At 44.7% G+C, this 26,011-nt stretch overlaps 1 protein-coding gene across 3 annotated transcripts in view; it reads right to left on the bottom strand.

Moving 5' to 3' along the window:
• The window catches only part of SLC35F4 (solute carrier family 35 member F4), a 118,167-nt gene that overhangs the window by 13,209 nt on the left and 78,947 nt on the right, over nucleotides 1–26,011 (bottom strand). Inside the window, exons 1-3 of one of the 3 annotated variants that reach the window (XM_036385002.2) lie at nucleotides 22,079–22,214; nucleotides 10,663–10,851; nucleotides 5,759–6,056 (exon numbers count right to left, since the gene is read on the bottom strand). In XM_036385002.2, the coding sequence (XP_036240895.1) occupies nucleotides 5,759–6,056; nucleotides 10,663–10,851; nucleotides 22,079–22,154 (563 nt within the window). In that variant the 5' untranslated portion in view covers nucleotides 22,155–22,214. Of the gene's footprint in view, nucleotides 1–5,758; nucleotides 6,057–10,662; nucleotides 10,852–22,078; nucleotides 22,215–26,011 lie in introns of those variants that run through there. The other 2 variants (XM_036385001.2, XM_036385004.2) reach the window with 2 other exon arrangements.

Genomic DNA, 26,011 nt, shown 5'->3' with positions numbered 1-26,011 from the left:
TGAGATCAGCTACATCTTAACTTAAATGGTTTTATGATTCAGCTTAATAACCACTCATTTCTTGATGCCACTAAGGCAGCCTCGTGTACAAAGCAATCATTTCTGATAAAAATAAATTCCATTCTCAAACTCTGTGTACTCAGGCTGGTGGATCTGCTAATTATCTGCTTCACTCTAGTTGACCTCAACACTCTCAGGAGTCCTGTTCACCAAAGATCAGGATAAAAATGTTTAAAATACAAAAAAGAACAGCTACTGGCGTGCATCATTTATCTGAGATGGAAAGCAAACACTCAGTGAAGCAAATAAATCAATGCCTAACTTTGCAGGCTTTTGTAACTCTGATTTCAACAGGAGTTAGAGGTGACAAGTTTTCTCCTTGTGGGAGAAGGGACTCACTGGCAGCACATCAGTGTTCCTTGGCATGCAGATATAGGAGATTACCTTTATTTTATATATATATCTGTATATATATATAAAAAATATAATAGATCTATAATCAATATAATATATAAAATCTATAAAATACATCATATAGTAACATATTATATTAAAATATAATATACTATTATACTATATATTATTATACTTATACTTATACTTATTATTAGGCCATATATATATATATATATATATATATATATATATATATATATATATATATATATATATAAAATTATATGGGCTATTTAAGCAGGTGAAAGGGCCTCCATCACACACAGCAGTGACCAGACAAAACAGGGGCTGGAGGTTCCTCAACTCTCAGCGAAGAAAATACAACAAAGTCTCTGACAGGGTCAGGCTGAGTGAGGCAGAAACTTGATGAATTCACCCCTGTGCCTAGGAGAGCTCCATGAATAATGCTCAGTCAGTGAGGAGATTGGGAGAATACTTTATTTTCCCAGTCAGATTGCCTGAGGCTTTCTGAGGGCTGGTGGCTCAGTGGTTAACTCAGCCTTTTTGACATGCAACTAAAATTAAACTTGCAGGAGTTTTCAGACATGACAGTGATTAAAACCCTGGGCTTAGGAGAGGGGGCTCCATGGAACCCTCCCCACACAAATAATGCTGCAGGCTGCTGCCTTAGAGGCACAGACACATCTAGGGACAGCTGACCCTGAAACTACGACACAAACTATTTCCAAATGCACAAGAAGTCTATTTAAAACCTGCCCTCTAACACAAATAACTCTTTTTCCTTGCAGGTAGTCCTCAGCTCTGGGCAGTGTGCCATGCTCTCAGGAATTACAGCACCTCAGGGCAGTCGTGCAGCTTTGCCTCTGGCACCCACTGAACAGCTCTGTGCCCTCTCAGTTATTCTGCTGCCAGGCCCTGCACAGGAATGGGTTTGTTCCCTCCTCTGGAGTGAAATCCAGCAGCTGGTTTTTAGTAGCTCACAGAGGAAAACAGCAAACAGGCAGAGACCTGGGGCACAGGAACACAGGGAATGAATGCAGTGACATCACCTGGATTAGCACTTGGCAAGGCCCCAGTGACGTGAGGGCAGCAAATGACACAGCAGCCCCTTCTGGGAGCACAAATTCAGTGCATCTGCCTAAATGATGGCATCTGCAGCAATAAAATACCTCCCTGCTCCACTGCAGGGGTGTCCTGGATTGCCAAGCAATTTGTATTCTATTTGCCATCTTCTGTTCAGTGGGCTGTTTTCCTTATCTCTTCCACAACCACTCCTCCCTCAGGAGGGGACACCTGCTGATAACAGCCATGGAATGTCACTGCATGGCTGATAAGAGCTACAGCATCCCATTGAGAGATGTGAGCCCAGAGGGAGGAGCCAAGCATTCCTGCCTGGATATAATCTGGAGGTTCTGGAACACCAGCATGGCTTTCTCCACTGGATTCCCCACAGGAACAGCAGCTGCCTCTTCTTCCCCTGGATCTTCAGAGGAAGAGACTGCACCCTTTTCTACAGGATCCCTGCTCCAGCAGAACCACCCCTGACACTGCAGGAGGGCTGCAGCCACAATTCCAATGGCACTGCTGCCAACACCCTGACCTACAGGGTGTCAGGTTGTGTTCTGACTCTGTCAGTGTTGTTTTGATTCACTGCATTGTTCATTTTATATTTTTATTTTCTTCTCTAATAAAGAACTGTTATTCCTGCTCCCATATTTTTTGCCTGAGAGCCCCTTAATTTAAAATTTATAACAATTCGGTGGGAGGGGGTTTACATTTTCCATCTCAGGGGAGGCTCCTGCCTTCCTCAGCAGACTCCTGTCTTTCCAAACCAAGACAAGGTGGCAGGCACCAAACTGAGTGTGGTTGAGCTCCCTGGTGAGTTGTGTCCCCAGCACTGGCTGAATCTGAGCCAGCAGAAAGGGCCTGACCAGCTCAGTTTGTCTGCTGGAGAGCTGCAGCAAAGGGAAAGGGGATCCTGCAGAGCCTGGCTCAGGAATGCTGTGTCCCACAGGAAGGGCCCATGGGGATGGATTGTTCCTGATGTTCCCTCTGAAAAACCTCAGCAGAGCAGCTCTGGGTTTGCTGTTCCACAGGTGGCTGAGGGAGCTGCACTGAGCTGCTGCTGCAGCAGAGGGACAGCACTGTGGGTGACAAACCTGCAGTGACAGTTTCATACACACAAATACCAACCCATGGCTCAGTCTGCACTTCAGGGGATGCTCACTTCTCCTTATCCAAGAAATCCAACTCTTCCCAGTGTGTTTTGTTCACATTAAACCTGCACATACCAATGCTTCCCCTGGCCAGTGCCTCAGGCTGGCAAGAGCTGCAGCTCCAATCTCAGCTCTCACACCATGGGTGGATCCTGGCAGGAAGCTGCTCAGTGTCACAGTGCTTGTCCTTGAGAAGCCAAGGTGTCAGATGGGGAGGCAAAATGTACTGACATTGAAAATTTCACCCACCTATTGCACAGCACAACTGCATCAGGCTCCTAAGTCGAGTCTGTGCAGTGTCTTCTGCTGTGGTAAATGCTCGGAGGGTTAAATTTCCTATTTCTGAGCCTCCTGAACTTCAGATCATCTTATCCAGCACTAATACAAGGAGTTTCAAGCTCTTTATGAGGGACATAGCTTTTATTTACAATACTGAGGGGATACCAAGAGCTGTCTTCTGCCTCAAGACAACCAAGACAGTTCAGATAAATGCAGCAGTGAGGTCATAACCATGAGTTATTTTCTCAGACCACAAGATTGAATCTCTAAGCTAAAGTGTGAAAAGTAGGAAACACACAATCTGTAATCTCAAATATTATAATAATAGAAAGCTACAGTGGTTTGGGTTGAAAGAGACCTTAAAGCCCATCCAGTTCCAACACTCTGCCATGGGCAGGGACACTTTCCACTATCCCAGGTTTCTCCAAGCCCCATCCAGCCTGGCCTGGAACACTTCAGGGGTCCAGGGGCAGCCACAGCTTCTCTGGGCACCCTGTGCCAGGGCCTCACACCCTCAAAGTCAAGAATTTATTTTCAATATTTAATCTAAACCTACCCTTTCTCAGTCTGAAGCCATTCCCTGTCCTTGTCAAAAATCCACCTCTCTTGCAGCTCCTTTAGGTACTGAGCAGCCTAAACTTTCCAGAAAGCCAATCTAAAGTTGAGGATTGAGACTCCTGTGGTTCCAAGCGGAATTTATTAAAGGAGCAGTGGCTCTCTGCAGCTTTGCCAGCCTGGGGCAGCACTCTGCAAGTCACTTCCAGGATCACTGATCTCTGCCAAGATGTCACAGATATTGTTTGTTCAGATCCACTGGGAGTATCTGCTGGACAAAATGCCTGATTGTCTTTAAAGCTCCTGGAGAGTAACTACATCCTCCAGAAACATAGAGATAAATCACCTCTGGTCTCCAAGGAAAGCCTGGAACTGCTGCAAATGGGTTTATTGACAAGAATTAGCTACTGCACAGGAATAAAACAGGCAAATGAAGCAGCAAGAAATCTTACAAAATGTAATAAAAAACCTCATAACAGGAACAATATCAAGAATGCAAATCAAGAAAATACACAAACAATTAGTGCAGGTTTGAAAACACCCCTGAACAGGTTGGGTGAAATTACCTCCAAAGATCAAATTCAATCTGTCTACAAGTTAAAACTACATATTTTCAATCCTTTAGGTCCCCAAAAAATAGAGAGCTCATCCTGAGGAGATGCTCATCCCTTATCCAATTTGTAAGAGTTTGGACAGTCAAGTTGTAACACAGCACTGAGCAAGTAGTTTCTCTCCCTGATGAAATCATTATTTACCAGCAGTTACCTCCTCCTTGGGACGTGAGTTCATGACATATCTGGAATAAGAAATACTCTGGGAAGATTCCCATCACCTCTAACACTATTCCTGAGTCCACACATTCACTGCAGAAATTCCTGTGGCATCTAAGACAGTGTCCTCAACTTTAAAAGCTCAATTCTTAACAGCTGGGGAAATATATAAATTATTTAAGCACAGGAATTTTTTATGCATTGCCCAAAAACGTTGCTCTGATAGAGATATAATGAATGAACCAACTGCAGGGGATTTATCTGCAGGGATATTTCTTCTCATCTTCTTCCTTATCTGCTGTGCAATTGTTATTACTTCACCCCACATGCAGAAGCCAAGCTGACACTGTTCATGTTCTCACAAACACTCCAGCAGAAATCTGAATGAAGCATCATTAACAGACAAAGCACCAGGGTTTGCAGAGAAGCACTTAATTAAGTGCAACTGTTCAATTTCAGTCACACTGATTTGACAGAAATGATAATTTAGGGCCAAATTACATCCCAGATCCTGGCAAAAAGCAGCTGAGGGAAGAGTTTGGCCCTGCTGCACTCCAGCCATACAGTCACAAATGGGATTCCTGTGTGTTCAGGGACAGCAGGAGCCAGGGATGGGCCCCACACTGGGTAATTCCTGCTGGAATTTTGACAATTCTGCTGGAGTCAGGCAGGTTCTTTTCCAAGCAAACCTGCACTGAAAGAACAGAACTGGATCTCAGCCCAGAATGACCCTGTGAATCCCTTCCCTCCCTGGGCAAGGTGTGGTGTCTCTTGGTGAGCTGAGTTTTGTCCTGTCCTTTAAAGCAGCTCCCATGTCACTGTCAGATCAGTGGAATAACAGAAGTGGAGGAGGAGCTGTGAAATCAATTGCCACAGAATGTGAGGTACCTCCAAGCCCTGCAGACAGATTAGATGTGGTTTTCCTCAGAACTGCCCAAGGTGAAGCTCAGCTGCAGCACTGGTGGTTGGACTGGATGATTTCTTTGGGTTCCCCCTTAACCTTGTATTTCTCTGACTTCTCAGGGGCTACTGAAAAGGGATTTATACATTTCCAGCAGGAGGAGAGGGCAATTTGCATTCTGCTGTACTTGCTCAGCACGGAGAACAAGCCATGGTCTTCCCCATGGAAATCACCTCCTCGTCTCTGAGCATCTTTCTGCCCAGCTAGGAGCTGGTTTGGTTGTACCCAACACTGCTATTCTATCATAAATGGACCAGGACAGATTCATCAATGGCCTGATCCAGGCAAGAACACAAAATATAGAGATATTAGACAACATAACAGCAAGATTATAAGCAGATTATTGACCTTTTCAACTCATTAAAAAAGCCCTTTAACAATCAGGTACCCGTTTATTCAGCACACATCACTCATCTGTCAGCCTCCTGTGAGCTATTTATGAATGAGGTTTTCTGCAGCATGACCTTTATTCTGACACCAGGGGAGGAACTGAGCACAGCAGTGATCTCAGCCCTCAGGAATTAGGTTTTTTAAAGGGATACTGCCACGATAAAGCCTACCTGAATTTTTTGATTGGAGACTGCTTTTCCTGTGCAGTTGCAAGGTGCCCGGAATAATAAATGGGAAAAATCATAATGTTCCAGTTTGTTGAGAACCAAGTCATGAAAAAGGGACAGTCAAAGGTCTCAAAAGTGATTTTGACAAACTGTGTGGTCCCAACCCAGGAGGAAGAGACGGACAAAATGATCAGGAATCTCCAGATTAGCTTGAGAAATGTGGATGTGCAAGACTGGCATCGTGTCTGTCCTTCAGCTTCTTGGCTGCTGCTCTCTGTGTGCGTCTGTGTTCCTTCTTCTCCTGAAAGAGAAAAACAAAAGGAAGAATAGAAAAAGAGTTGTACATGTAATGAATGCATTCAGAATAATTCTTGGCAAAACCTCCAATTCTGTCCAAGTCACAAATCGTCCCTTGACTTCTCCCTATAGCTCCTCTATGTCCCACAAATACTGAAATCCTGCACAAAAGTATTTTAATAATACCAACTCTGTCACTTCAAGGAGGCAGAACCAAACACAAACACAACAGTGAGGGCTGAGGTAACAGCATTACAAATAAGCTGTTGTCACTATTTGCTTTATCAGCCCTTCATTCCCTCTGCCAGCAAACCTCCAGAATAAAATGTTACAGAGGCAAATTACTGTGCATGTGTGCAACACAAGAGCTCTCTGAGCCTGCAGGTCTGGAGACAGCACCAAGTTCTTATTCCTCAACACTTTAATTCCACAACCACTTTTATTTACAAGCTGGGGTGGAAAGAAATAGTTTGGCTTTATGTACCCAAGCAGAGAAAGGCTTTTTGCAGTCAGGTTGGTGTACTTACATTTCTGAAGTTAACAAAGGAAACTGGACAAAAGTGAAGCTTGGCATGGCTAGAAATAAAACCTCTGCACATCAACAAGGAGCAACAGGAGAGTTGGCATTTCCCACTTCAGCACAGTGGTTTTGGTTTTTTCCAGGGGTTTTCAGACCTAAGTGCACATTTCCTAACACAAGTGGGGAGAATTTAATCTCACTGACTGGTGCCTTGCTCTCCAGACAGATCTCCCAGAGATGCAACCCATGATCCCTCCTTTGCTCTCCTAGATCCCTGCTGAAAACAAGGAGCACTAACACTGCTGTCCTGGGAGCCCACAGGGCAGCACTGAGCTCCAACCATTCACCCTGTCTGACCTCAACACAGTCTGGGAGAAGAAACAGGAATATCTTCTAAAAATCATGGCCTGAAGCTATTCTTAACTACTCCCATCAATTATCAGCCACATTAATACATGATGTGATGTACAGTAGAAACAATATGATTTTGAGAGAAGTTACAGATGCACTGAGTGAGAGCATACACTGCCCTATAGCCAGCTTTTACGTGACAGAGGTATTCTTTCACAATCAGGTATAATTTCCTTTCATATTATTGGTTTTGCTACATTAGCCATAAAGAAATGTCGAACTGGGGTTCCAAGCTATTACTGTAAATAAATATTACACATAAAAAAAAGATTTATCATAGCAGGAAATGCTATTGATTTGCTATTCTTGATTTGGAATCAAGAATTTTCCTAACTAGGACATGGAGCTTTTTGCAGTTGCAATTGTGTGATGTGTTTTTTCCCTAAAAATAATCTGTATTCAGTGGCTCCATTGTTTAGTGATGAATCAAGAATTTAAATAAAATTACAGGTTTATTAAAAACATGCAGAGGATAATCAGCCACGGGTCTGAAAAGGCAAGCATCCTTTTAGCATTCTCCTTGGCTGCTGAGAGAAAGTAGATATTTTTATGGTACTAATAATGACTGACATCTATTGAAAGGTAAATTACAGTTTATTTGCAAGTTAGAATGGCTTAAAAAGAATATATTATAGTAGCATCAACTTGCAGGTCTTCCTGCCAAGTAAAACTACCATGCAATTAGTCCTTTTCCAGCTACCACTTAAAATAATCACACAATGATAGAAGAATAAAGCACTTTTAGCCATGCTTTTTATTTTCCAATTACACAATAATGATGCAATTGGTGTCATTATGCATGACACCACCATCAGCATTTGATTTGGATGTTACAGTCCCAGGTCTGAGTATCAGGGAAAGGCACAGAAACACACACTTGTTGCAAGACCTACCTTGGATTTAAAGACCTGTGTAAGTTTTAGCCTGAATAAATGCACAGTGGGGAGCTGCTGTAAGTTTTTAATCAGTGGGATTCATTCCTTGTGATGTAGTTAGCAAATAACTGTGTGTTCAGGATGAACATGTTGTCTGGGGCCCCTTTATATTTAATGATAATGGAAAGGCATGGTGAGAGGGGAGCTGATTCCATCCTCATATATCTACATCTATCTACATCTAAGCTCACTGGAGGCACTTAACTCTAGACCAGATATTTGCAATTAACTTAAGTGAAATTGTGATTGATTCCCCGTGACAGAGCAGCTTGACAGCTGCTTTCAAAATCCAAGGGATGTGCACACCTAATTCCTGGCCAAAGAATCAAAAGGACAAAATAAGAAATAGATTTCAAAATAATGATGGGGGTGAGCCACAGGGTGAGCAGGCACATGGTTCCTATTACAGAGGTTTAGGGATTTCCAAGTCATGGAGCAAGCACTTGTGTTTAGACACCAAATGATAGTGAGGAGAAAACAAATTGATCAGCCAAACTGATCAGCCAAATGATAATGAGGAGAAAACAAACTGATCAGCCAAAGTGGCTGGGAGACAGTATGTTACAACTGGCAAGGTAGCAGAAATCCTTGGGGTCTGCATTTGGATGGGACTGGAACAAACCAAGAGACTTATCCTGGGAAGAGCACAGAAACCAAGGTGAAAGAACAGGTAAGAATGCAGATCACACTGCAGGTGACACAGGGAGATGTCACTGGCCAATGGCAAACTGTGTGGAAGGCAGTAGGCAGAAACAGCCCTGCATGGTCCCTTGGCCACAGTGCAGTTCTTACTGACAAGATGGTCACAGAAGAGCCTTTTGCTTGCAGCGTTCAGAGGAGTGAGATGAGGAAAATCAAAGCCTACAGCTTTTCATCAGAACTCTTCTGGCTATTTTTGGCAACTAGACCCTAGAAAATTACATTCTTTGTATCTGCTTACCTACTGGGTCAGTTGTAGTTAGACTTCTCTGATAAGGATAGGAAGATCAGGATCAAAAGGGAAATTAATAAATGCAAAGTAAGTGTTTAGAAGAGTTTGATGTCCAGACACTACTCAAGTGGCCTAGAGCCCTTTCTTGGAGAAGATGGATTCTGATTTTGGATGTACCTTAGTGCCACCATGCACAGTTATTTCAGCCTGATATCTGGAAAAATGAAATTTGGTTTTCTGATTTCTTAGCTATGATTAGATTTGATCTTAACTGCAAGATGCTGCATCAGCTCCTGGCAGCAATGATCACCTCCAATACTCTTCTGAGGCCTTCCATCAAGAGAGTACTCCTGGAGCACAAGATCCCTCTGTTTTCCAACACAAGGAGGAAATGGGTGACTCTTGCTGCCATCAGAGATACAGTGACAAGAGGAAGGTTCAGCTTCCCCAGGTCCAGAGTGCAAGGGAGATCCAAACTCTTCTTCCTCCCCTTTTTGCTCACAGTATCTACACAGGCAGTCTTCCAAAGAACTCAGGCAATTAAATAGTTTCCTTCCGAAAAGATCAGACAGTTAAATTATTTCACTCATTTAAAGTCTCTCCTCCTCAACAGAGTGGTTTAGCAGACTCACAAGCCTGTGGCTGCACATTGCAACTGCTCCCATCCCATCCCTGCAGCTGCTGGATGGCCACCACGGTGAAGAGGTCAGTGTTCACCACACCTACAGGTTCATTTGAGCTAAACTTCTGCAGTGAAGTTCTGCAGTGAAGCTGACTGTTGATCTGAGCTGTGATGGTCTTCCCTAGAAATCCTTCCACCTGCTGCTCCTTCTCTTCCTCTTCATCAGACCATCTGTGGGCGTGAGCTGAGGTCATCACTGTCTTTGAGACGGAACTCCTAAGGGTTCTGGCATGTGGCCAGGCTGAAGCTGAGGAGACACAACCACTCTGTGAAACCTAACCGTGTGTTGGGGTTAACCAGCTCTGAGGATCCTCCACGCCTCGCGCTGTGCCGGGCGCCTCACGCACGTCGTGTACCTGTGAATCCCAGGCTTCTCCTCCCGTCTGTGCCACCTTCCTGCTGGAATTCAGGACATCCCTCTGGCTGCCCTGGATTGCTCAAAGCCCTGCCACGGGGCTCAGAGACCTTGGCACAGAGCCCAAGACACCTGTGATTTTGATTACAACCCATGGAAAAAATTACCAACCTTATATGAGGATCTGCAAGCCACGAAAGTCTAAGTAGAATAATAATTAGTTTGTCACAGGGTGAAAAATAGATTTTTGGGGCTTTTAGAATGGGGGTTCAGGAGGCAAGATGGAGGGATCTGGGCGTGTCCAGCCTTTCTCCTTCTTCTTCTTGGCCTCCATCTTCTGCTGTGATGCTGGCACTTTTGGATTGGTTTAGAGTAGAAGCTCACTGTCTAACACAGGTGATGGGTATTGGGAAGTTGTGGTAAATAAAGTACACGTAGTTTTTAGTATAAAAAGATAACACCAGAGTGCCTCTGTCTGACCTGCTGAACGGACCTCAGCAGGCCAGAGAAAGAATGTTATAGATAAGAAACAATAAACAACCTTGAGAATGAGACCAGAAGAGTTCTGACTCCTTCTTCAACTGCTGGGCTGGGAAAAGAGACTTTCTAACACATCTCAGGGTCATCCTGACCAGCAGAAGTCCCGAGACCTTCCCGCTCACCCCCGGGCTCGGGAAGGACCTGCACGGGGCAAACCAAACCTCAGCATGCTCGGGCCCTGCCCCATCTCTGCAGAGACAGAGGGAAGAGCCAGGAGTGTGGCTGTGGGTTCCTACCTGATCTGCTCTGCCTCTCGACTCTGCTGTGCCGACAGATTCCCGAGGGACTTCGATTCTGCAGCTCAAGAATGGGAGCAGCAGAATCTTCAGCAACAGATAGAGGGGAGAGCTGCCTAGTCATGCCTCTGTGTCTGCTGGGGCAGTTGCCTCCTGGCTTGCATTGGATGACAGATGATCGTGAGGCACCTGAGAAGAAAGAGTTTTGCATCAGTTTTGTCTGGAAAGTCCCCGGAGGAACGCGGGGCTTTCAAACAGGCTGGCAGTGAAATGCATACAAAAGGAAGCGCACGGCAGAAAATGCAGGTTTCAGCTCTGCTCAGGATAAAGCAAATAAGTGAGTAAATAAATACTTAACTCTCTCCCCCCTTACAGATAAAAAGGTGCTGCATGAAAACCAGTCTTCCCCCTGAAGAAACGAGAGCCCCATGCTGCAGTGTATTCTCAGCCCCACGGCTCCGTGTCCACAGGGCCTGCACATCAAAGGAATTTGTACTCACGTGGGGCCCTTCCTGAGCACTGGCACTGAATCAGGCCAGAGGAGAGCTCACCACTCCCCCTCAGGGTGGGAAGGAGGGCTGAGGAACCACTGCCTCCCTCAGTGCTGGGAGCCCCTCTAGAGGAGAGCTTCCTCTTTCCATCCTCCAGAATGATCCCTGAGACTCTCGTATGGAATGAAGCCATGGTCACTCACAGGTCTTTTGGATGAAGATTTCTGCTACAGGACTGAAGATGATGATTTTAAGCATTTACAAACACCAAATCAGAATCTCCACATCTTCACAGAAGTTGCTTTTTCTTCCTCTGCTATGTGCAGACAACTCCAAGATGAGACATTTCACACGGAGGCTGGACAGAGGCATGAGGTGGCAGAGAAGCCCCAGGTCCCAGAAACACCAGTGCTACCAGATGAGAAATTTTCCAGTGAGTAGGACACCATATTTAATGAGTAAGAGCATGAAAGGCCGGATTAAGAATCAGGAATCAACACAAGGAGTGCAGTGCTGGAATCCATCAGTGTGACTGGTGATCGATTGTACAAGGACTTCCAAATTTATTGAAGGTGTCTCTGTAAGAGGTCAACACATGAGCAGCACAAGAGAGTCTTCTTGTCCAGCAGAAAGTCAGGATGACAGGCCATTCTGGCAGATATAAATGTGTGTTCATGGCCAGCTGAGATCACCCAGTGCTTGTTTTGCAGCTGCCACTTCAACTGGTGACCATCTCACCTAAATTTGTGGAAGATACCCACACCCAGAGCAGCCACTGACCTTGCTGTGACTTGGAAGGATTTAACATGATAATCTCAACTACTTCATATTGAAAAGAATACAAAAATAGACACAAAGCCCACGTGTAAGGTGCCACATGTGTAACAATTGTGGCAGAAATCCCAGAAGGGAACATTTTTTGTTGCAACACGACCCATTCCAGTGCACTTTGAGCAAAACACATCAAACTCAACTACTGTACTTGGAATGTACTTTGGAATATACTTGGAAGTATATTCCAAAGCAAGGGCTGTATCCAAGACTCAAGAATTGAGACAGGACTCTTGCCAGTGGGTTCATGCAATCTTCCATGGACTTAAAGGTGTGTTGGGTTCACCAAGTCTAATAAAGACCGATGTATAAAATATGGAATTATACAGAAAAAAAAAAATCCCTCAGCCTATTTAGAGCCTGCAAGGTTTATTTTTACCTACCAAGTAGAAAAGTGACTCAACCAGCAGCTGACCCCCTCCAGATGGTCTTTCTCAAGATGCTCTTCCCTTTCTTCTCCGTCCATTATGAGGGAACCCTGACTCAAGGGGGGCACCCAAGTTTAGAATCCAACTGATGATAAAGTTCTACAAATCCAATCAATGCAGTAAACAGCCCACACTCTATGACAGCAGACCCACAAACCCACTTTGAAAAATTAAGACCTACATGATGAGAAGCAAGCTAAGCAAAGTACTGTATTGCCTCTCCTCAATTTTTGACGAGCATTACTTTCTAAAGAGCTTTCTAGAGCCTACAGGATGTTTTCACACCTTTAAAAAGCCGCTCACCTTCACAAATTTACTTTTTAATGGAGAAAAGAACGATCTAGCAGCCACGCAACTCCCTGCATGACTTTGTTCCACTTATTTCAAAAGTCCAAGAGCTACCTCTCCCACTGGTCAAACAAGAATAACACCACCTACTTTATAAGATTTAGTAAACATCTTGCAAGTTACTCTTATGAGTTAAACCTTCATTTGTCATCTGAAAATTTTTCCCAGCCTCCATGAGGTTAAGCCAATCACTACTCTGGGGGCGAAATGTTCAAAAAGGCATTTCTGAGATTTCAGGTCCACAACTTAAAGAGGTTTTATTTTCAGTGTTTGCCAGCTGCCTGTCCTTGGAGAAGAAGCCACTGAGGTGGCTGGCTCCTCATCACTCCTCATTTTGATATTCATCATTAAAAGAGATTTCATTATGTTGAAAGACACATATTATGTCTCAATTCAGATTAATTTCAGAACAAGTTTCACATTATACTCAGCAGAAGTCTAGCAGGTGAAATGCAACCAAAATTTGATGGAAGCCTATTTTTCCTCACGTGCAAAAGGAGCTCTGAGTTATTTGTATCTGGTACAACAGAGAGGCATGAATCTTCTCCTGTGCATTGACAAACCCAGCAGGTGAGACCAAAACTGTAATTCAAGAGATTACATTAAACTGAAAGTCACTGCTTGATTTACTGAATTCCTCTTCCCTTAGACCTGAAGCAATCAGACAGCGCAGCCATTTATCAACATTTCATTGTTACAGCTAGAAAGCCTGGGACACCTAATGCTGCTCAATCTGAACATATTTTCAGGATATCTGTTGATAGGAGAGGTGAAGAGATAAATGCTGGGCTCACTTTCCAAACCTGGAGCCAGCAGCAGGGACGACAAATCAGCATCTGCACAGCTGAGCAGTGAAACCTCCCAGGTGGGCAGTGGTGTCCTGTAGGAGAGGAAGGGAAGGCAGAGCCCATGGAACTCTGGTTCTCTGTCTCACTCCACAACTCTCAGCTGCGGAGCAGGGATCTGCTAAGTCCCTCCAAACTTGGAGGGATCAGAGCAGCATTTCCACTGAACTTCCATACAGAGAGTAACAGAATCATAGAATGGTCTGGGTTGGAAAGGAACTTAAGAACATCCAGTTCCAACCCCTTGCCATGGATAGGGACATTTTCCACCTGACCAGGGTGCTCAAAGCCTCATCCAACCTGGTCCTGAACAACCACCCTGAGCAGAGCTGCCAACGTTCTTACACAGTTTGTGGCTTTAGCAGGGATGAATCACAGGCTGAGAACAAAACTACATTTTGGGCATCATTTGCTGTCTTAAGAGTGTGCTACTGGGAGAGACTGGGAAAAAACAAATAAGAAAAACCTTGCCAGACTGTCAGATCTTGCTGCTGGAAGTGTTCCTTGGAGGTTGTAACTGAGTGTCAAAGCAAGACCCTCCCAATAGGATTGACCATAGAAGAAAGGGAGAAATGGAAAGTACCTCACACTATTGTATCCAATACATCTTAATACGCCAAGTCCACCTGGATTATTTTTCATTATTGGGTAAAAAAAATCCATGCTCTTTCTCAATTTTTTTATTATTGCTTTAGTAATTGTAAAATTTTTTACAATTACTTTTTTTTACAATTACTCAGTTTCTTAATCTGTTTCAGCAGATCTATTTCCTCACCCTGCAAATGCATATGCTTTATAGCTTAAGAAGTAAGGCCATTTCTCTACATATGGAGACCAAAGAGAAACCAGCAAGGGGAACACGTGGCTTTCCACATGACTCTAACAAAGTCTGTCCCCATCTTGCATTAATTATTATACGCATATCCCAGTGTACTTTGATTTAGCAAGGTAATTATGCTTGTGACTAGCCTAAACCATGTGATTAATATCACTCAAGTCCAGCCTTTCCATGTTCTTTAACACCATTCTGAGTCCCAGCTGTGGGAGGAGGTGGCTCCATCTGCTGCCGTCATGTCCACTCAAGCCAGGAAGAACAAGCACGTGCTGCTCCTCAGAAGCATTTTCACCACCACCTGTAAACAATGCACAGCTCCCTAGCCCCTCTGAAAGATGCAAGCCATGATTTGTGGCTTTCTGCTCATGTCCAGGTTTCCAGATGCAGCTCACACAATGAGAAAATGTGTCCTCACCTTGGCTAGAAAAATCCCTTTGCTATTTTCCAGGGGCCTTGGAGAGAAGGATTACACTCTGAGGTTCAAAACCAACTCTCTTCAGATCATCTTCAAGTATTTGACACCTTTAGCATGTGACAGCAGTGCTTGGAATAATAAGAACCAACCCATACAATTTCATTTGAACCATGGTCTCACAGCTACTACTAAAGAGGATCATGGAATATCCAGAGCTGGAAGGGACCTGCAAGGATGATGGAGTCCCAGTCCTGGCCTTGCACAGGACAGCCCCAGGAACCCCACCCCGTGCCTGAGAGCATTGTCCCAGTGCTCCTTGAGCTCTGTCAGGCTTGGTGCTGGGACCACTTCTCAACCACGCTCTGCATGAAGAACCTTTTATAACATCCAACCTGAACCTCCCCTGACACAGCTTCGCGCTGTTCCCTCTGCCCTGCATCAAATGGATCGCCAGTTAAATAATCAATGCTACACAAAAATGCACTCTGGGAACTAAATTCTATGGCCAGATCATCTTAGACTGTGTCCTTTTCTCTTCTTTTTTATCCAACTGCCCTGATGGAAATTTAGAACCTCTCAAGCAGGTAACTGAATTCCCTTCCAAAAGCCATCTGTGCATGCACGACACCGCATTACTGACACGAAGTGCTGGCTCATTTAGAGACAGCAACATCTGGCTTGATGGGGTGTGCCAAAACACATTCTCTTTATTTGATTACACAATGAAATCGATGCTTAAATAGGTGATGGGAATGAGCTGAACAATTTCTGTGTGTGATACTCCCAAAGCCCTGCAGAGCACTGCTCACCTCTAGCTACCACCACAATCAGGAGAGAGAGCAGCTTTGCCAAAAGGCCACTCAAGGCATCTACAATCTGCCTCTTACTCATTCAGAATTAAAATATTCTTATTTTACTGTGCCCTCAAAATCTCAGCCCCTGATTTCTCATTGTCTCTGTGCTGACAAAAGGATGCCTCCATTGCAGTGCCACATTGCTGGGCTTTGACAGATGGATGGAGGCAGGAGTGGTTCTGCTGTGGTGTGGAAAACACGTCAGCTGAACATTCCTGCTAAATTGGGCCCTGGAGAAAGAATTCCATTACCAACGTTCCTTTTTCCCTGCAGTGGTACCTGCAGGAGCAGCACCCACCCCAGTGAGGACCTGCTCACACCCCAGGAGCCCCAGTGTTCCCACAGCCTGTGCTATGAGCAGGGGAGGGCAGGAAGCTCCCCCAGTGAAATTCTGCCCTTACTGATGCACAGCAAGGAGAAGATGATGTGAGTTTTGCAGCCAGGGATGCACATGGAAAGGGTGTTGAGTGGTGCTGCTGTTGGGAGAGGTGAAGAGAGCTGCTTCTGTCCATTTTACAAGAAAACCTCATTAGGTTGGATTAGCCACAGCTTTAATTGCATTGTTTGCTACTGTTAGCACACAGCTGGTAGCAGGGTATGCAACACCATCAATCCTCAGTGACTTAGGTCCATGGCTTATTTTATCCCAGCTACTGCCTGTAAAATCAAATTGTGCCCTTCACTGCACTGGTGTAAACCCACAGCACACCAGTACAACCAGCCCAGTGGTCTGGGCACACACACTGACTAACTCCCCGACTTTTAATGTGTTTACAACCATCAATGTGACCAGGGATGTGAAGTCATGATTACATTTCACTAAAGCCCAGCAAAATCAAGAAAACAAGCACACATGCTCTGCTGGCAGCATGCTACACAGGTTTGAGGAATAAGCAGTTCTTGTTCTGTGAAGAAAATTCCTTTCAGCATGTCTCAGGCATTTGGAGATAATGTTCTCCATTTAAACACTGCAATGGTCTCTGTGTATTAGTAATGCACAGATGTCTGTTCAGAGTGATGCCTTGTTCATTTATTATTTGCTTGTTCTGGAAGTTTTCATGTTTGAAGGGGATGAGAAGGTTACAGGTTTTTTTGTTTTTTTTTTTTTTTTTTTTATCCTAGGGGAAAAGATTTTCAGATTATAATGAAAAACAAGTGACTCAGTGATGGCGTACAGCATTTCTCTTGTACTATGATTAACTATTGTCAAGAGCAGAAAGCAGAAAAAGTAGATGTTTTTGTTGTGGTTTACAAGTGACATCCATCAGCAATTTCTGCCAATTATCTCTTCAGTGTCTGTACACAGCCCTCACTCCAGATCAGCAGACAGCAACTTTGCTTACAACCAGGAATCTCAACAACTTCCACGTGTCCTCCCATCCTTGCAATAAAATTAACAAAGAAAACTTAAATTTCACATCCTTTAATTCACTTAGTGCCTGATCAAGGGATGTGCCACTTTACATCTTGCACCTCAAAACCCTTCCAGAGGAGCTGTTCCAGCCTATTTGTAAGGGGAGGGAATCCAAGTTAGACAGTCAAAATAATCCCTCCCAGACCTGCATCTCCTTGGCTTTTATAAGTAGGAAATAGTTGATTTCCCACTTATAAGTGGGAAATATAAGTGGGGAATAGTTTATAAGTGGAAATAGCTAAATAAGTTGCACAAAGGCATCTCCTCACACATCCCCAGACCCCCACAGTCTCTGAGATGGGGCTTCTCTCATCAATTGCTCCAAGTTTGATGCCTCTATGTGCAACCCTGCTAAATGCAAGCCTCTAAATGCATTTTTCTGCACATCAGCCACATGTTCTTGTGCTGAAGAACCTGCTCTGAGGTGGAAGCTCTTGTGCCAACCAGCCAATGTGCTGTGCATGGTCTGCACTCAGTGTTGTGTCCTAAAGCCCCTGACCAAGGACAGCAGCACCAAGTGGATCCAGGCTGCAACAACCCTGCTGAGCAATACCTGCAGCTGCTAAAAAACAACCATAAAACCAGAAAAAGACCTTAGCAGGAAGGATGTGAACATGCTACAGGATGTAGGCAAGCTGTGGACTGCCTTTTCCAGAGCCCTGGAGCCCAAAGGCCACTCTAGAGGACTTCTCAAATTCTATTTTTCTGAAGTAAGTGGCTACTGTTTGTATCGCTCTAGATCAAGGCCTTTCCTCAAAACATATAAAAACAATTAGTAGAAAAACCCCAAATTCCTTCTCAAATCTTTACTCCATCTACATTTTATTGAAAATATAGTTAAAAACATGGAAATATTTTTTCTCATTTCAGCCTGACTCGAACAAATGTATCACTGCCTTTTTTAAAAAGCTTGGACAAGGTATTTCATTGACTTGACACCAAAAATAACACACCAGCACCAGTGTGGGAGTGTCAGAGCAGATCCTGGGAAAGAGGCTTTATTTGAGAACATCTGTGTGGGACTGGCAGCTGGAATATGCATTTTGAAACACAGTGGCTACTCATATTTGAAAGTTACTGGGCATGACAGCATACTTCGAGTTTGAAGGTATGCAGAAGGGAGTGCTGCAAATGAAGAATGATTTTTATCTGTTGAAATCAAAACTTCTACAACACACAATGACCTACCAAAAAAAAAATATTTAGAACATCCATTTGGAGCGGAATGTTTTGGACTGCATTCTGCTGCCAGAAAACATTGATAAACAACGAAAAACATTGAAAAACAAATGGTGTGTTGAAATCTCAGAATTAACCACGACATCTCTGGAGGCAGAGCAGACTGACCTCCTGTGGGGAGGGGATGGACATCTCCTCCTTCAGCACAGAAATTTTCCCAGGCAAAGAGGGGAACAACACCAGAATTTAAGACCTTTGTCTCCTTCCAGGACTTTATTTTAAGTTTTTGCTTACAGAAACACTCCTCTGAGAGCACTCAGTGACAACTTCTGAGTGAGACCTTTGGGACTCACACATTCAAAGGGATATCCTTTGCTACATCAGACTACAGAACTTTTTTTCCCTCTCCCCAGATATACCTGATCCAACATTAATTCAAGCCAATCTCAGGATCAGACCATCTTCCCACCACTCCAGCACTGACTGAGCAAGATAAACACAAATAATTTGACTCAAAGCTGCACACCATCCCATAAAAACTCCCTCTGCTATAAATCTTGTAATGAATTATATCAGATGTGCTTCCAATTGTTTTGCAATTTATACAGTCCACTCCAAACCAAAAGGTTAACAATCTATTTTAAAAAAGTCCTCTGAAAATTAATCTTGTCATTTCTAGAATTTGGTGACGTTTCCAAAAATGAACAGACACTCCCAGTTAAACTCTCACTTTTACTTTCACTGCTGTAACTCAAGAGCAGCTTCAATGAAAGCCACGAGGCTGCTTTGATGTGAAGTTGTTGTGAAAGGAATTTACACCCACCACAGTCCAGATATCACTCATATGTACCTCATTAATAAATAATCACAATACAGCTTCTACTTTCAAGAAACACAGCCATAAATCCAGGCTGGCTCATGGATGTCCCAAGACCCAAAAGAGCAGCTGTGCCACTGATGGACACTCAGCAGCACTCTGGATTTGGGTTTGTATTCATTTCCTACACAAACTGCTGCCTCTGCTGGGTGCCTCTGGGGAGTGAATCGTGCCAGCTCCCTCAGATACCAGTCCTGGGAGGTGAATCACCTGCTGCAGGTGCCCAGCTCTCCCAGATTTCTCAGTACTTACCAAGGCTCACATTTGGATGGATATGGATGAGTCCAAGGCTGCCTGCCTCAGACTCAGGCCATGGCAGCTCTGCAGTGCACTGAGCACATGCTTCAATTCCCTTGCCTGACTTAGAGCTTTAGAGCCTGGAAAAGAACATTTTCCAGGTAAGCAGCTGGGATTTATCGCTGTATTGCTGCATTTTGCAATCCCAGGAGATACTTCCATGTGTTTTCTCCACTGCCCTTGAGGTAACAGCTCTGGCAGGTCTCATCCCTGCCTGTCCATGATGGCATTTTTGGGATAGGTGGGATGGACATTCCAAGCAGTGTCCATGCCACACACCTGGCTGATTCTGGGGAGTGGGGGCTGGCCAGGCTGAGGTGAAGAGATGTTCTCAAAAGGATTTGGTGGCTGTGGTGCCAGCTTGGCACACACCTCACATCCTCCCACTCACCCCACGTCCCACCACCCTGAGCAGCTCTCTGCACCATTTCCCTCCACATGAGCAGCAGCACTTTGGACCACTCATCTCCAAGCACTGAGTGCACCTTCCCTACCAAAGGAGTCTTCTTGCCTGGATTTCACTCCACTCTCCAGGAGTCAGCAGCTCCTGTGGTTTTATCAGGAGGGATCCAGGAAGCCACAAAGCTGAACTGTGTGAAAAGTGCTCATCCAGAGCCCACTGCTCCCCTGCTCTCCTCCCAGCACACAGCCCCACAGCCCAAGCTGCTCTGGAATCTCTTCCATGTGCCCTCTCATGCTTGGGAAAGAAAGGGGGGTCAGATGCAGTGCTTTTGGGAAGCTGGCTGCCCCATCCCATTAGGATTCTTTGGGAATTCATGCTAAATGATCTTGGCTGATCTGTAAAAACTGGCTGCACACACATTTAATGTATGGGTTCAGTATTAATTCAGCTTGGCCAGGTCCATCCTGAGCAAGAACCTTTCCATTTGCAGCCTGTTGGGTATGACAAGTGCTGTCATATAGTCATTTCCAGTCTATTGCTCTTTCTTCCTATGAAGACTGGATTTTCCCTCCCTCAGGAACCAGGCAGTGCAGTTTTGGCACTGCTGCTGCTGCTGCCCAGGATGGGCAGAATGTTAACACAGGTCTAACAGAGGCACCTGGCAGCAGCTGGACTGCTGAAGATGAAGGCAGCCACAGCTTGTCTTGGAGCCCTGTGAGGCAGGGACAACTTTTCATGCTCTGCATTCCCCTCCAAGCGTGACACAAGCCTGGTCTGAGCCCTCAGGAAATAAAGAGCAGCAAATCACCCCATTTTACCAGCACAGCCGGCTCACCTGGCCGTAACACTGCTCCTAAAAAAGCAGGTGAGGGTGTGAATCACAATATCACACATCCTAAAGCCCGGTGCTGTGCACCAGCAATAAGCACTCAGCTCCTCCAACTTTCCTTAAGGCTTTTTCCCCTCAAGGAAGAAACACTAGGTAACTACCAAGCCTGCAGAATTCTAAATATCACACACAAAATTCTGAGAAAAACAACACAAACTCCTGCCTGGTCTATCAAACCCCAGCCCTGTCTGTAATTGAAGGCAGCCTGAGCCAGGTAGATCGAAGGTCACGCTCTGCTGACCAGCACTGGACCGTGGCTCTGGCTTTGTTTTGCTCCTGGATGAATTCAACTCACAAAAAGGAATTACATTTTCATTGCTGGTTGGCTCAAGCCAGAGACAGAGCACACACCTTGCAGTTTTACAGCTCCAGTGTCCTCACCACACACACCTGGTGGGAAAACTGCTCATTTCTGGCACAACAAACAACTTGGGGAAGTACCAGGCAGCTCTTTGGAACATCTGACACTGAGGATTATAAACTCAAATGGTGCAGTTAAAGTCTGAGATTTCTACAGACATTTAAGTCAAAAACTCAAACCTGAACATCAGGACTGTTTTTAAGGAAGCTTTCCCTTTTGACCTCTGAGTTATACAGCACGTACATTTTCAGCACACTGACTTTTATTTGTTTCACTATCAGGGCAGTGAAATCTCCTGCTGGACAACATCACCACGTTCCCAGTGACTCTGAGGTGTGATGTGAAGTTGATGGGCACTCTTAAAGGAATTAGGTTCTCATGTCTGATAAAGAGCATACAAAAGAATTCCCAGTTTCTATCTTTCTGGTTTCTGTATTTCTGTGGTTTTTCTGTCTTAAAGAATTGCTTAAGAGCTGACACTTCTGAAAACCAGGGGAGAAAAAGCAGTTTAAGGGGACAACTGCTAAGCTGAGCTGAGGGACTGCAAGCACAAAAAAAGTTGGTGCCTCTGTCTTCACAGCAAAACCAATAAATCTAGAGCACCACAGTAAAATACTCCAGAAAAGCCAATAACATTACACGGACCTAATGTCACATCATTTTAAAAGCCAGAATTGAAGTACAACAACTTTATCCGTTGTTCATGTTTCAACATCAGTTTCTTCACCAAGAATCATTCACACAACAGTTGAACACAGGCAACAGAAATTTAACTGGCACTTATCCCAGATGATATTAAAGTGTTAAAAATGCTATCTGAGCATTACTTTAAAAACACACACACACACATAATATTCCTGTTACTCTGCACGGAATGGAGCAGGAGGAGCATGCGGAGTGAACTCCTGCCTAGGATGAGATTTTACAGGGGGGAAAAAAAAGCATTTACCGTCTGGCACAGGCGAATTTAACTCGGAAACACTGTAAGATGGTAGCGGTGCCACTCTTGCCGAATGTTTCTTCATCCTCTGGAACTGCTCTCCTGCTCAGGCGCTCACTCTGGCTCACTGTGCATCGCCCCTGGTCCCGAGTACTACAGCAAACACGGGGCTATGGCTGGTGGCTGGATGTTGTTCTGGAGATGCTGCAGGAGCCTACGAGTACTGATTTGCTGTTTCCCTGGGAAACCATTTGCAACACGTTCAAACAATGCTTGACCCCTGCCAACACTTCTCTTTCATTCAATTGTGGAGCGCGGCAGATAAAATATAAATGTATCAGCGGCGGCGCCTCGCGGACTCGAAACCGCGGCAGCCCCTTTGCAGGAAATTGGGATTTCACATCAAATCTCTGCGCTGTGCTGGCAACACAGCACAGACTGAAGATTTCTCAGACAACTGCGAGGGAATTATGCAATGCAATTTTCTGGTTCCTTACACTGTGACAATATACGGATGATTATAGTAATTATTTTAAGTAAACTTTGAATAATGGTACTCCTATAGAGATGCTAAATCAGGAATGCCTTGGGCAAAAGAACAGGTGACATCCAGGTCTGTGTCTGATAATAAAGCAGTGGTACTGCAGGAGGCTCTTCTAACACCCTACAAAAATTGTCACAACCTAGACAGATACACAGATACAGAAATATATATATATATATATATATAAAAATATATATATAGGCTATGGCTGGTCTACATTTCTTCCTCACTTCCCTTGAGACAGTCAGGACATGTTAGGTCTTCTTTCCCTGACACCTTCTCTCTCTTCTACTTCCTTATTATTACTATTAATATTTTTGGAAGTTGTTCACTTGGAGCAATGGAGAAGTTTCACTGAGCGAAGCGGTGTCAACCCACACAACTTCTGGAACTCTTAGAAGATCTCATCCCCTTGTGCAACCAGCACTGTGCTGGGAGCTTCCTTTGCCAGGAAGTGGTTACTGACACTTCTAAAGAGCCCTGGCTCCAGAGCTCTTCACCAAGAGATCAACTATCAAGTTTTATCCAAGAATTTACCATTTATATTCAAGTGTTTGCTATAGGAACAATGGGAAACAAAAAAGGAACGACCAGAAAGGCAGCTTAGCTCTCCCAGAATCTGCTGGCAAAGTTGATGAATTTTTAAGGGTAGTAGCCCTTTTATCTGTAGTCCTTGTGCTTTTGACAGCAGCTGAGAGTGGAGATTCTCAGTCCAGGGCTTGGTCCTCCTTTCCTCACTATCCCACCAAAGAGGGAGAAGCCACTGGCTCTAGGGAAAACTAAAGTGGTTTGAAAAGGATGAAGAATAGCTGGGTTAGAATTCTCCATCTTGGGCTTCCTCAAGCACCATGCTGGAATCTCACAGGATTTAGACAATAATATGTTGTGGTTGGGGTGTGTGTGCAAGGACTGGTCCCTTCCCTAACCCTCAGGGAGGAGAGGGAAGGAAGAAGAGTCCCAGCTGGAATCATCCTCAGGATGCAGCCACAGCAGAGGATGGCACGTGGGGAGAACTGTCCTGTGGCATCCTCATGGAAGAGGCAGCCTGTGACTCCTCTGTACCCAGAGGGGTAGGAGGGGATTCTTGGGTCCTTGGAGCAACCCACCAGGACATGATCCCTTGATCTTGCCCTGAACATTCCTGTAAAGCTGCTCTCTTGTCCCTCTTTGGGGACTGAGTGGCCTCACTTTCCTCTTGGGGCACAGTGACACAGTAGGCAAGAGACAGTGATTAACCCTATGGAAAGGAGGGACAAAGTACCTCATCCCACTCCCACAGCCATCCCACCCTATGGACAGGAGGGACAAAGTACCTCATCCCACTCCCACAGCCATCCCACCCAGTGGGACACATCATGGAAGGAGTACAGGGAAGAGAAATGGTTGCAGCTGTCTGGTTTGTCACCCAGCACATCCTGTTCTCTGAAAGGCTTGGAGATCTCCTTCAGCATCTTCATTATATCCCTGGTGACTCACAAGGCTCTCCACCATGACAGTCTATTCCAAAGCATCAACTGCACTGCCTTGAGCTAACTGGCTTTAACTGCTTATCTGCATTCAGAGGATTTCCAGCACTGTGTAACAACCACCATTCCAAAGGAAATTATCTTCCCAATTTGCAGAGGGAATTTTATTCTCCTGTCCGAAGTGCTGAGAGTCAGCAGAGTTTGTGATGGAGTAATCACCAGTCAAGTAATTGCTGGCTCCACAATCACAAGGCTCCCTATTAATACATGTCTAGTCCTTGAGCATTTATATAATATAAACAACATAATAATATAACACAGAGATTGCTTTTAGAAAGCCATTTCTGCAAATAGGGGTTTATAATGGAATCATTAATGAACCTTAACAATGGTGAGGATGAAATGCATGAGACAATGTCAGGCAATTCCAGACACTTCTTCCAGACAATTTCAGCACTAACAACAGAACGTGACTGAATCTAAGAGTTGCTGCCTTTTTTTATTCCAAGGAGATTCAGCCATTGTTTCAACACTAAGGCAGAAGCCAAATTCAGCTCCTCAAAGCAATCTTTCAGGACCTCCCCCCAGCCATCTCTGCTTCCTAAAACAGTTGCACAAGAAATAAAGAAGATACAAAACTGCTTAAAACTAAGCAGTTTTAAAACTGTGGAATTGGTACTTCCACAGTTTTAAAACTGTGGAATTGGTACTTAGAACTTCCATCAAAGATTGCAGTTTGATAAGCATCAGTTCTCAGGCCACACAAGAGTGAGCTTTGGCCATCTATTTCTGCTCCTACATTTCTGCTCCTTCCTCTGTGCTCTCCATCTCTGCTCTACGTGTGCTGAAGAAAAGAGTAAAATAATATGGAGTGGAAGAGAGAGGAGGAAGCTCTGTCCCTCTCTCCAATACATCCACAAGTTAAATGTGATGGCTGACTTACCAGGATGGCAGAACAGTTACCCCAAGTAACTACTGCCATACTACAAGTCAACATAAAATCCACAGGCCTGTGCCACCTCACTCACCTCGAGTTCATGCAAGGCACCAGAGTGGGAAAATATGGGGGTTTCCCTCCAAAATTCAAAACCAAACTAAGTTTCCAGGTACCTTTACAACAGTTCTTCATATGTTCTTCTTTGCTTCAAGTTCTGTGCTTTCAGCCTGGAACATGTTTTAAGTTTTCTTATTCTCAGGGTGATGCTCCTCATAATAAACAATAAATAATAACAGCACAAGTCTGAGGAGAAGCAGCTGAGGGAGCTGGGGGAGAACAGTCTGGAGAAAAGGAGGCTCAGGGGGCACCTTCTGGCTCTGCACAATTCCCTGACAGGAGGGTGCAGCCAGGGGAGGCTGGGTTTTGTTCCCAGGGAACAAGAGACAGGACAAGAGGGGATGACCTCAAGTTAAGCCAGAGGAGGTTTAGATTGGATATTAGGGAGGCAGATTTCTTCATGGAAAGACTTGTCAAGCCCTGGACCAGGCTGCCCAGGACAATGACTGAGTCCCCATCCCTGGAGGGATTTGAAAGATGTGTGGCTCTGACACCTGAGGACATGGGTTAGTGATGAGCTTGGCACTACTGGGGGAATGGTTGGACTCAATGATCTCAGAAGTGTTTTCCAATCTAAATTATTCTATCATCAATCTACATACCAAATTACTCTCCCTCAGGATTCCCTATTTGTCAAGGAAGCCTGCAGTGTGAATCACAATCACAGCAGTGTAAAAGATAACCCAGGCTGCAGGCTTGCACCCTCCACACCTGCTCCCAGTTAAGGCAAAAACTGATGGGGCACTCACTAAACTCTGGAAACAGACCAGCACCAGCACTATTAGGAAAGGAAATGAGTGAATAAGGCGTGAATTGGCCAACACTGAGCCCACCACAGCGTGTCTCAGCACAGATTCCTCATGCCAGAGCCCGTTTGC

This window comes from Molothrus ater, chromosome 6 (genome assembly GCF_012460135.2).
Source record: "Molothrus ater isolate BHLD 08-10-18 breed brown headed cowbird chromosome 6, BPBGC_Mater_1.1, whole genome shotgun sequence".
Taxonomy (NCBI): domain Eukaryota; kingdom Metazoa; phylum Chordata; class Aves; order Passeriformes; family Icteridae; genus Molothrus; species Molothrus ater.
Note: the sequence above shows the minus strand (reverse complement) of the source record. Positions and strands in the feature narration are given on the sequence as shown.